This window comes from Nematolebias whitei, chromosome 21 (genome assembly GCF_014905685.2).
Source record: "Nematolebias whitei isolate Nwh7 chromosome 21, NemWhi1, whole genome shotgun sequence".
In the NCBI taxonomy this organism is placed as follows: Eukaryota; Metazoa; Chordata; class Actinopteri; order Cyprinodontiformes; family Rivulidae; genus Nematolebias; species Nematolebias whitei.
Window position 1 is genome coordinate 28,605,431 of NC_056518.1, and position 11,874 is coordinate 28,617,304.

Genomic DNA, 11,874 nt, shown 5'->3' on the forward strand with positions numbered 1-11,874 from the left:
ATGGCAGTGTTCTGCAGGAGGAACTCTCTGACATCTTCTGACATGGAGAACTTGGTGTGCTCGCTCAGTCTCGCCGAGGTAACAAAACTTCTGCAACAGTCCAAACCTCTGCCGTTGCTGACACTCTGTAAACCAAATCACATTTTTACAAAGTATACTTTTATAACTGTTTGCTTTTATCTCTCCAAACCATTTCAGAAGTTTTTTTTTAATCCAATTTCACACTTGTTGTTTTTGCATCAACAGGAAGTAGAAACCCCTTCAGTGAAACATGAGTGCTGCAGGACTGAAAACAGTGAAATCATCCAACGGAAGGTACCAACACTTTTGTAGTTTCTGCTGCTTTCAAGGTAGAAACTGATGGAAAATCTGTTACATGAACCCTCACGTATACAAAGAGCTACAGAACCACACAGGTGTGCAGATCTGCAGGTGAAATACAAACACTGACCATAGCTTGTAAAATAAACACAGCTGATTATAGAAGGTGAGCAGAGAGTATTCCGGTACAATTGAATTTACAAAACTTGTATCATGTATTATGTATTACAAATCTTGTATTTTATTACAAAAAAATTTATAAAATAATAAGTATTGTCTGCATATGACAGGCTGACAATGTGACAATACTAAAGTTGATGAAACGAGATCCTGTTTTGTTGCTTCTGTCAAAACTCTGGCTGCAGCATTTTGGATAACCAGGAAGATCTTTGGGAACTCTTTGGACATCCAGCTAAACCAACACTGCAGTGATCAAGTCTGTAATTTATGAATGCATGTACAAATTTTTCAGTGTCACTTTGAGACAAAATGCTACAGATTTTTTTTTTTTTTTTACAAAGTAGATTTTTGCACAGATGAAAGAAAGACAAATGTATTAAGCAGCTCAGTGTTGACAGATTTCATTAATAAAAAGAGCTTTGTCATCAGCGTAAAAGCAGATATTATTATTTTTATTCTTGGTGATTTTACCTAATATCATGAATATGGAAAATAAAATGAGACCAAGCTAACAACCATGAGGAACACCATAACTGGTTCAAAGAAAAAAATGTTCAGACACTTTCTGTCCTTCACATTTACAGAAACATGTAAAAGTTTAGTCTTTTTCAAAATATGCAACAATGAGCTTGATTTTAATCAATATCTAACCATAAATGGATACATTTTATTCCCATTAGTTTATAAACACTACTTTTGGTTCAGGAACTACTGACCCCTGATGGTAAATGGACTGTACTTATATAGCGCCTTTCTATCTTATTTCAAGATACTCAAAGCACTTTACATGACAATCTGTGTCCTCATTTACCCATTCATACAGCACTCTACTAGATCTCTACAAAGCTAATTGAACAAATCATTCTAATGAGACTAAACAGTGCTTTTAGATCACATTCATACACTGATGGGACACACATCAGAGGCTAAGTCTAAGTTGAATTTCTGGATCCATGTTAGGTGAACCAGCTCTTTGCATTCATGTGATGTTTATTGGATGTTGCTGACAGATCTATATCCTAATCTGAACAGTTAAAGTGTAGTTAGCTGCTGCTCCCTCCATCAGGGCTCAGGACCTCGGACAGCGCTGCATCGCTGCGCCATGGTGGGGAACAGTAAGACAATGGCTGCTTTGATAGCTGGAGGCTGTGCCGTGGATCTGCAGGACCTGGTGAGTCATGAACCGGGCCATCACCTAACGTCCTAACATGAAACCCCGTTAATTGTGGTTGTGGTGCTTTGTGTGTTTGAGGATGGAAACACTGCCCTCCATGAAGTGTCTTGGCATGGATTCTTTCAGTGCGTCAAGCTGCTCATCAGGGCCGGAGCTGACGTTCACATCAAGAACAAGGTAATGGTAAATAAAAGTTTAGCTAAAGCAAAGGATCAAAAGTGAGTCTTAACTATTAGTTCATCTAAATGTAGATTTTTCCCTACATGGGATTTCTGCTGGGACTCATTCCAGCCGCCACCATTTGGCAGAAATGTCAGATGATTCACAAATCTGTCAAATTCCCAAGCACAAAAACATTAGTTTCAGAGACTTTGATCTTGACTCTCATTGAAATACAAGCATCATTAATAAACTAATAACACAAGGTTGAAATTACATCACAATCAGCCTTAATAACAGGGTACTTTTGTACTTTGTACAAAAATGCTACTTTTATTTTGTTTTGAATCTAATTCGATTTTTTAAGATTATTCCATGACAAAAGGGTTTATTGACTTACAATTGCCCCAACTTTGAAAAAGATACCTGCATCAGACTCCATACAAAATCTTCATGAAAAAATTATTCAACCCTAGTTAATGTGAAACCTGTTTGAGTCTTCCACAAGTGGGCAGGTGTTATGGTGTCATAACACAGTGGTAAATGAAGAATTTATTTTATATGAGATAGGCTGTGCCTCGGCTGACACTCTAATTCTAGTCTACCTTAGAAATGTCTGCCTGACTCGGTGCATTAACATCTAAAACCTGATTGAATTAAAATAGTTCACAGTGAACTCTAAATAAAACCAGGCTGTTGAAGTAGAAGATTAGTATCTGATCTCTTACTGTATATCTCACAGAGTTAAACATGATTCTGATTGAACAAATAAACCATAATTACAAAGGAACATGTCTGCTTTAAATAAATCCAACAATGACCTCAGGTGTGCAGACAGACACTGCAAAAATAAATCCAACAATATGGTTTCTTCCTGCAAAACTCCTCGAAATGACTTTAAACTGATTGTCATGTCCATCTTCACCGACTAGGAAATCTGAATTCTTGTGCTCTCAGTTCTCTTTGCTCTGATTGTTGCAGGCAGGAAACACAGCTCTTCACCTGGCGTGTCTGAACGGGCATGCTCAGACGGCTCAGCTTCTGCTGATCGGAGGGTCGAACCCCGACAACAAGAACAAGGTGACCAAAAGGGGTGTCCTTCTAAGTGAGCTGTAAGGCTGTAGGTCAGGAAATATGACTATGACACGTCTCATTACCATGAACATTTGCTGCTTTAAGTTGGGTGACACCTGCCTGCATGTAGCATCTCGCTACAACAACCTGAGCCTGCTGAAGATCCTGCTGAGGTCCCAGTGCAGTGTGTCAGAGACAAACCAGGTGAGAAACATGAGATAAATTAGGTGAGAAACACAGATGAACCAGGTTTGAAACATGACAAACCAAGTGAGAAATATGAGATAAATTAGGTGAGAAACATGAGACAAACCAGGTAAGAAACATGACATGAACCAGATTAGAAACATGAGACAAGCCCAATAAAAAATTAGATCAACCAGACGAGAAACATGGTACAAACCAGGTTAGAAACATAACATAATCTAGGTGAGAAAAATGAGATAAACAATGTGAGCAATGTGAGATGAACCAGGTTAGAAACATGACAAACCAGGTGAAAAACATGACACAATCCAGGTGAGAAACATGAAATAATCTGGGTAAAAAAACAAGAGACAAATCATGTTAAAAACATGAGACAGACCAGGTGAGAAATATGAGACAAACCAGGTGAAAAACATGACATAATCCAGGTGAGAAACATGAAATAATCTGGGTAAAAAAACAAGAGACAAATCATGTTAAAAACATGAGACAAACCAGGTGAAAAACATGACACAATCCAGCTGAGAACCATGAGATGGACCATGTTAGTAATATCAGACAAACCAAGTGAGAAATATGAGACAAACCAGGATAGAAAACCAACAATCCAGGTGGGACTCATGAAATAATCTACTAAGAAACTAGAGATAAATCAGATGAGAAATATGAGACAAACTAGGTAAGAAGAACGAGTTTGACAAGAATCTTTTTGCCTTCAATTCCTACATGTGTTCAGTTTCACTACTTTTTTGTCTGTCTAAACAAATCTCACTTGTAAATGAGTCTTCAAGGCTCAATGAGATTTATCTGTCTAAATAAAGGTTGAATTGAATTGAAAAAAGTAATATGAGACAAAGCAGGTGAGCAACATGAGGCAAACAGGTGAGAAATATGAGAAAAAACAGCTGCATTCAAAACGTTCTTTCAAAAGGACTTAAAAAAACTTAATCATCCTTAATTTTCTTGATTTGCCTGTAGCTTTTGTTCTGCTAAAAGACAATTATTGTCCCTCCTGTGTCCCTGTGACTGCAGGCAGGAGACACAGCTCTGCACGTTGCTGCTGCTCTGAACCATAAAAAAGTTGTTCAGCTCTTACTGGCAGCCGGCGTCGATGGGAGAACCCAAAACAAAGTGGGGTGCACCTCAAAGGTCAGTCTTCGTATTTTTAATTTCTTGGAAATGTGAATCCATCTTTTCTGATATAGTCGGATGGATTAACGTCTCACCAGTGAAGGGTTTTCTCAGAAAGAGAGTTGTCTGAGCACATAAGTTTTCTCTTTCAGACAGAAGAGGCAGCTCTCGATAAAGTCAGAGCCAAGCGAAACAAACAAACGTCTCTTCTCACTAAAGCTCCACAGGTCTGTGTCATCGATGTCCTTCACTGCATTTCAATTTATATAGCTTACAAAAAACAAAGACAGAAGTCACCAGGTGTTTCTGCCCTCAGGTTTGTTACCCGAGAAGAAACTTGAGGAAACACAGAGTGAGAGCCCCACCAGCTAAAGTAAGAAAACAGAACGTTTCAGGGCATTGAGACGGTGTTTTCACCTGGTTTGATGATTGCAGGCGAGCCGCTCTGTGACGAAGGAAGCTTGCAGACAAACTGACCCCAGATCAGCCATCAAGGTGAGTCCTGAGCAGCATCAGCTGGATAATCTGATGAATTTATTAAGACCTTCTTCATCTGTTACTGTTCAGTAGCAGCTTCTGTAACATCTCTGCAGGATTTGTCTGAAAGGAAGGATCACCTCCGACTGCAGAGTTTTTGTGAAGATGGAGACAGAAAGGTCCTTCAGCTCTACACTCTGTACCGAGACAAGGAGGGCAAAGTTCGACAGGTTGTTTCATTTCTCCTTCATTCAGTCGGACATCACTGAAAAGTGTAAATAAATTTAGTGCAGCTTCCGTTTTGGAACAGGAAGTTCAGTTTTGCTCTTGTTAAACAAACAGTACCTGTTCAGGTGGTTGAGCAGCTCCTCTGTAGCAAATCATCTTCATTTCCATTTGTTCGTTTAAAAAGGGACAAGCACAATGATAATTAGAATACAGAAGTAAATACACCAGAGTGAGCAGGATCTCTAACCCTAATGATCCTCAGGAGGGAAGGGAGTGAGATTAATCTGCATTGGAATTAAGCTTGAATAAACAGATAATTTCATGCAGTTTAAAGCTTAGAAATCCATCCAACATTGTTCAGTCAGGTCATCTGGATGGTTTATTTTTTGTTGAGATGTTTCGCCCTTCATTCAAAGGACTTCATCAATCTGAGGAGCCACAAAAAAAATTGAGCATGAACTTTGATGTTTTGAACCACTTTGGCTATGGCTACCTCAGAGGAGTCGACCCCAGAAACCATCTTGTCACCAGTAAACAGGTCAGTCCACCATGTGAGTGCGCTGCTTGTGGGACTCAGTTTGTTTGTGACTCCTCGGACTGATGAAGTCCTTTGGATGAAGGATGAAACGTCTCAACAAAAATAAACCGTACAGATAACCTGACTGAACTTTGTTGGATTTTTTACGTGGATTATTGAGCATGAACTTTGATGATTAGAAATCCAGATTCTCCAGTCCTAAATGGATGAAGCTCCTCAGATGGGAAGCTAAACGTCTTCAGAGAACAGATGTCCAGTTGCTTTGATTTTGCTCATCTAGTAAACCTAGATGAGAGAAAATTACAGCTCTGGTAGATTTCTGTATAAAAAGGTGTTTTGCTCCTCAGGCTGCAGCCAGCAGCTGCCCCTGTGAGCCGCTCCTGAAGAAGGTGAAGGATCAGGTGAAGGCCACAGAGGAGGAGGTGAAGCTGCACATCCTGAACGTCCAGAAGGAGGTCAGCAGACGCCTGGACAGGATGGAGCACAGGACTCGACACCAGGTCCGCATGCAGATCAAAACTGAGTCTGTAGCCATGCCAGTTAAACCTCATGCTTCTTTAAACAGCTCAAAGTGTTGGACCTCCTGAATCAGGAGAGAGCTGCAGCTGAGACGAGGAACCTGATGTTCAGGATGGAGCAGAAAGCTGCACAGGACAGAGCTGAAGCCCTGAGGAGTCAGGTATCATCACACCTGACTGTCCCTGATTTAATGTGGACTGCGTCTTGTTTTAACAACATGAGCACGTTAAATCTTTCAGATGTTCTAGGTGTCATGCACCATGCTGTCATGTTCAGCAGATGTCTGTTTCCATCTTCAGGCTGCAGCGAGACACGAGCTGAAGAGCTGGTGTCTGTCCCTGCTGGAGGACAAAGACATCCACGTCCCAGCTCAGATCCGGTACCACAAGCTGCTGCTGGAGACGTCTGCAGAACCAGATGTGTTATCTCCAGACAGTAGTGCTTCCCTCTCCACCAACAACTTAAGGTCCAGATGTGTGGAGCAGATGAGGAGCAGAACTTACTTTGAGATGAAGGAGGACAGAAGTTCAGGTGCATCAGAGAGCATTAAGATGAGAGCACGAGACGTCAGTGACATGATGGTTCTGCAATTAAAACGTTGTTTTCATGTTACATTTCAATATTTTAATAATATAAAGATCTGCGGTGCTGTAATTCCCCCCGAAACAGATCAGAACCAGAACCCCACAGCTCCTGCAGAAGGCCCCTCAGGACTCCTGCAGATCTCTGCTGCCCCCTCCTGGCACCCTGAAGCACTGCAGGACAGTCTGAGTCATGGCCTCCAGCAGGAGTCCACTGAAGGTCCCACGGCCCTGGAGTTCATCACAGATCCACCTGCTGGATCTGAGCCCACACTCATCCAGGAGAGGAATCACCAGCGAGCCATGGAGGTGAGCACAGCCAGATGTTTCCTCCTGATCAAAGACTCTGACCTAACTACCTGTTTGGTTGCTTGTGACCTTTCAACAGGCGACTCGACATTTCTTTGACGTTGTAACTTCTCAGTTGGAGCGTTGGTGCTACAGGAGGATCCTGGACGTGGAGCAGCAGTCGGAGCTCAGGGCTCAGGTCGACCGGAAGGAGCTCCTGCAGCGAATCGCAGAGCTGGAGGAGGAACTCCACAGGCTGAGGACCAGAGAGATGAGAACAACTGAGCTACCAAGGGACATAAGTTGAAGAGTCTTGTTGTGTCATAATGTCTGTGAGGTGTTTAAGGTCACATCATAAAAATAAGCTCAGTTTCCATGAACTGAACCGATTCTTCAAGTCCTGGCTTCCATTTCCAGAGATCTTATCACAAACGCACCAAACTGCAACATCCTTATCATTTCTTTCAGGTTTCTCACAAATGTGGAAGTTAAACTCGTTTGTTTGTTTGTAAGAACTGATCAGCAGCTGCACATCTTGAATTTGTTTTACGAAGGGAAAACTAAAGGATGATTCTGATGTGTAAATGTTAATATTAAAACTTGTATCATCTAACTTTATTTTTATTGTTAAATTACTAGAATCAGTAGTGGAGAAGCAGTGGATGACAGAAAGGTCATGGTCCATTTTAATTTTATTTATTTTACATTCGTTGTGAAAATGCAAGATTATTTTCTACAGACCGTTGCAGCTTTGTATGTTCTGTGATAAGATTAATAATTTGGAATTTTATTCCGTTGCTTGTTTCTTTTGTAATCCTGAGCCAGACAAACCTAATGTTTCCCTCAATCTAACCTAATCTTTCCTTAATCCATAGCTTGATGTATTTCTAACTTGATATTTTCCTAAACATAACTAACTTCACATTTTTAGGAACATATAAATATTTTTCCTAAACATAACCAAATGTTTTTTGGTCAAACTGAACGTTAACAATAAAATAAGTTTTATCTGTAAGAGATTGTTTTTGTTTTCACTCCTATATTCTTTATTTGTTACAGAGAGGTTAAGAAGTGCAGCAGAACTTCCATTGTTTTTACATTTTGAGACAAACGTTTATCAAAGTAAGATTTTTAAGGCATGAACATGTAGCTGAGCATGGTGAACTTATCTGCAAAACTGACCAGGTGTGTCAAAACGCTCGTTCACCTGCAGATTGATCTCCTCTGGCCTGGTTAAAATGCAGATAATCAAAAAGTGTTCAAACTAATGTGATAACACACCTGAAGCTTGCGAGTGGAGTGTTCTGTTAACAGCTGGATTAAAGATGCAGGTTAATTTGATCAATCATCCTTGTAAGCATCAAAACCAAATCAGGAAGAATTTATACTAAAAACAAAAAAAAATATCTGAGTGGTTCTTGTTTTTAGCTTGTTAGTGACACCTGCTGGTCAGGATGGAAACTGCAACAGGTAAACATTTTTAAATAGCTTTATTTAGAGAGACAGTTCGATTCATTTCAGGTTAAGTCTTACAAATGCAATAGATAAACAATAAACAAAGAGCCATGGATTAGAAATAACAATCAGAAAGAACTTGAAGAACATATATTTTAAATTTTGTTTGTTTGTTTGTTTTTTGCTTGCTTGCTTTTTGTTTTGGGAACACTGGATAGTTTTAAAATACTGTTTTGTTTCATCTATAAAACACTAGGATATAAATTAGGAAAAACAAGACTTGTTAGCTGACTATGTGTTAAAAAAAGTATTTTGTCATGGAATAAAGCAAAATCAGAACAATTGAAAAATAAACTAAAGAAAGAGACAATAATGAACAGAATCACAATAAATAAATAAAAAAATATTTCACAAGATTACATTTGGGACTCATTATTGTCTTTTATTATTATTATTATTCTTTTGGACGTGTGTTGAGGGAGGAATTGGTGTGCACTTGTTGGAATAAACCGTTTTTTAGTTAAATTGAGTGGAATATCAAGACTCAAATCATTTTTTTAATGTTTTTGGAGCACAAAGTGAGGATAAAAACAACCATCCCCTAGAGTTAATTTCATTCTTTTAAGAAAATATTGTTTATTATTATTTAGCTGCAGCCACTGAAGCATTACTTAGCATTTTGCTGTTTTTTGTGAATAGATTGTTTTTAAAAGATCTGGGTTTTTACCTGAGTCTTGCAGAGATGCATCATGCACCTGTTACCTGAGGTGGTTCTCCTCTCATCTTCATATGTTAGAATCTGTACATTATAAAACACAAACTTTGCTTCAAACTAACTCATTAAATCTTTTCTTCATTATAAATAAATATTTATATAAAATTTAAAAAAATTAATTAGATTAGCAGAAATAGAATGTTTACAGCCAAACAGAAGACTGTGCATGTTTCATGGGTTGATGATGTAAAGCAGCATGTGGGCGGGGCGTGTTTCGGGTGGGCGGGGCTCTGGTTGTGTAACCCAATGATCCTGATGTAACATCTGGTATTTGGCCTCAGCGACCACACAGCAGCTTCTGAAGGGAAAATCAAATCAATGCTGCATCGATTTCATGGGGGCGTGATGGAAACCTAATTAAAGGCCCTGCAGCCACAGCTGGTCGCTTCACACATCTCCAACCAGGGCCCGTGAATAAGTAAAACTCCAGTTTTGTTTTAAGGAAACAAAAGACACTGCTGATGCAGAGAGTCCAAAATACACAAAGCCAGAATCACTGACAACTGGAAAGACGATCGCTGTAATTTAGAAAGTGAAGAAAACAAGGCAACGTGAAAACATCAGCAGCTGGAAACCAGTCTGTTTATACAAGCCAGGTATGATGATGATTGGTAAATATAGACAAGGTGGTCAGGTGGACACCTGAGACACCTGGGGAAAACTCAGACAACCAGAGAAGAAACTAAGTAATAAAACAAGAAACTGAAAACCTTGATAATAAGGACCAGAAATAAAACACATAAAAACATCACAGACTAACAACAATGATCCTTGGACCAGTTCTGACCTCTTCAGACTGGAATGGTCCCAGTGGAGCGGTGTACTGGCCAAGCTATCGTTTTAAAGTCGTTCAAATCCTCAACCTTAACGTCATCCCCCAGCACTTTCCAGGACAGAAAGCTCACTTGCTGTCTGATAGATCCCACCTACTGATAGTCACCATGGTAACCATGTTAATGACCTGTGAGTGGTCATAATTTTATGGCTCATAACACTTGGTTTCAGATAAGACAAACTGAAATTATTGGCGTCACATTGCCGAGACTGTGAGGTTGTTCCTGGTTTGTTGGGTTAACTGACAAAAGACGTGTAATTAACCTTTTCACGTGCCAGAATGAACCTTCTGGAAGAGTTTTATCTGGACACAGAACCCTAAAGTGCAGGTCTGAGGTCTCCAGAGTCTGAGGTCTCCTGGGTCTAAGCGAACAAACATTCTGCTCTGTCTCTGAGGCCCGTATTGACGGTCCTGGCTGGAGTTTGGCTCTCCTGGCATGGGTTGATGGAGCGAGGTGGGGGGGCAGTGTCCCAGCAGGAGCTGATCAATGTTCACATCCTGTGAACCCTGCATGTAACGCAGCAGAGCGTTCCCGACACACAGACACACACACCAACACAGCAGAGGGACGAGGACGGCCCAATGGGATCCGAATAGAAACCAGGACGTCTAAACAAAACGTCTCCATGGGGTAAAAACGAGGAGACGCCGTGGTCGCTCATGATTCATCAACATGACGGCGTGCACGCTGAGGCCCAGAGGGACGGCCAACCTGTGACATATAAGGTGATGCTTGCATGTTTTTTATGTCACGGATGAGTGTGAATCTTTTAGTTCATGTGCAAAGTAAAAACACAAGGACGCAGGAGATCTGACGAAGGTTGTCAAGATTTTTTTTCTCAATCAGCAGCTTCACCGTTAAACTATTGACCCTGTCATACTCTTTCCAAACAAACCCCACACTACGGTGGCCCTGAGGGCCAAAACGCATCAGCAATAAACACAACAGCAATATACACACAACAAAACTCAAAAATTCTTTATGATTATGTTCTCATCTGACATCTCTGAAGCTCTGGTTTTGTGGAGAAACTGGGCTTGATTCTAAAGTTGTACATGAGATTATGTTGATTTCTCCACGTGTATGTTCTTGGCACACAACTTCATGGAGGCCTGGATCGTGTCCAAACTGAAGCTGCAGATTGTACAACATCCAGCCGATGCCCAGAAGAAATCAGATGCTTTAACATTTCTTTACAACCATAGCTTTGGTTATCTGCGATGGTTTTATAAAAACTATCTCTGGGGGATTCTGTGCCGTGGCTTTCCTGAGCAGATCAGTACAACTGTGTCCAAAGTGATGGTCTTCATCCTGGTATTACACAAAGACCAGACTGGTCGGACGAAGATAAAATTAATATTGTCTTGAATCAGATGCAAACAAAAACAACTTTGCCACCACAAGCCACCATCATCAAACCCATCCATCCGTTATCTTTTACCCACTTCTTCTTTTCTGGGTCACGGGGGTCACTTGTGCCCATGTCCAGGAGCGGGTCCAGCAGTCAATGTGCGAAAGACGGGGACAGGTCACAAGTCCATCACAGGGACACAAGAGACAAACGAGACAAAAAAAAAACTTTCACTCTCTCACTCACACCTAGGGACAATTTAGAGGCTAACATGCATGTTTTTGATCTGTGGGAGGAAACCGGAGTACCCGGAGAAAACATGCGCATGCACAGAGAGCTCCACCCAGAAAGGCCCCCGGCCGGGATTCGATCCAATAGCCTTCTCGCTGAGGGGCGACAGTTGTGCTAGCTGCGCCACCATGCCACCCTATCATCAAAACACAAAATTTAATGAAATAAACTTTCTAAAACAAATTAACACAAGTAAACTTAATTTATGTTGCCACTATTTAAGAAATGTATCTATTGGATGATCTGAAGAAACTGGTTCAAGCTCTCAGGACAAAGACGAGGTCCCATG

At 40.6% G+C, this 11,874-nt stretch overlaps 2 protein-coding genes across 2 annotated transcripts in view; both read left to right on the forward strand.

Moving 5' to 3' along the window:
- Positions 1 to 7,184, forward strand: ankrd6a (ankyrin repeat domain 6a). Its single transcript, XM_037694789.1, has 15 exons — positions 1 to 78; positions 1,568 to 1,672; positions 1,754 to 1,852; positions 2,816 to 2,914; positions 3,014 to 3,112; positions 4,148 to 4,246; positions 4,399 to 4,473; positions 4,563 to 4,619; positions 4,682 to 4,741; positions 4,840 to 4,953; positions 5,837 to 5,989; positions 6,055 to 6,168; positions 6,308 to 6,539; positions 6,678 to 6,898; positions 6,978 to 7,184. The coding sequence occupies exons 1-15, from the start codon at positions 1 to 3 to the stop codon at positions 7,182 to 7,184; spliced, it is 1,812 nt and encodes a 603-aa protein (XP_037550717.1).
- A 3,424-nt stretch (positions 7,185 to 10,608) lies between these two features.
- The window catches only part of gja10a (gap junction protein alpha 10 a), a 6,134-nt gene continuing 4,868 nt past the window's right edge, over positions 10,609 to 11,874 (forward strand). Inside the window, exon 1 of the mRNA XM_037695037.1 lies at positions 10,609 to 10,668. The gene's annotated coding sequence lies outside the window, so the exon portion shown is untranslated. The remainder of the gene's footprint in view (positions 10,669 to 11,874) is intronic.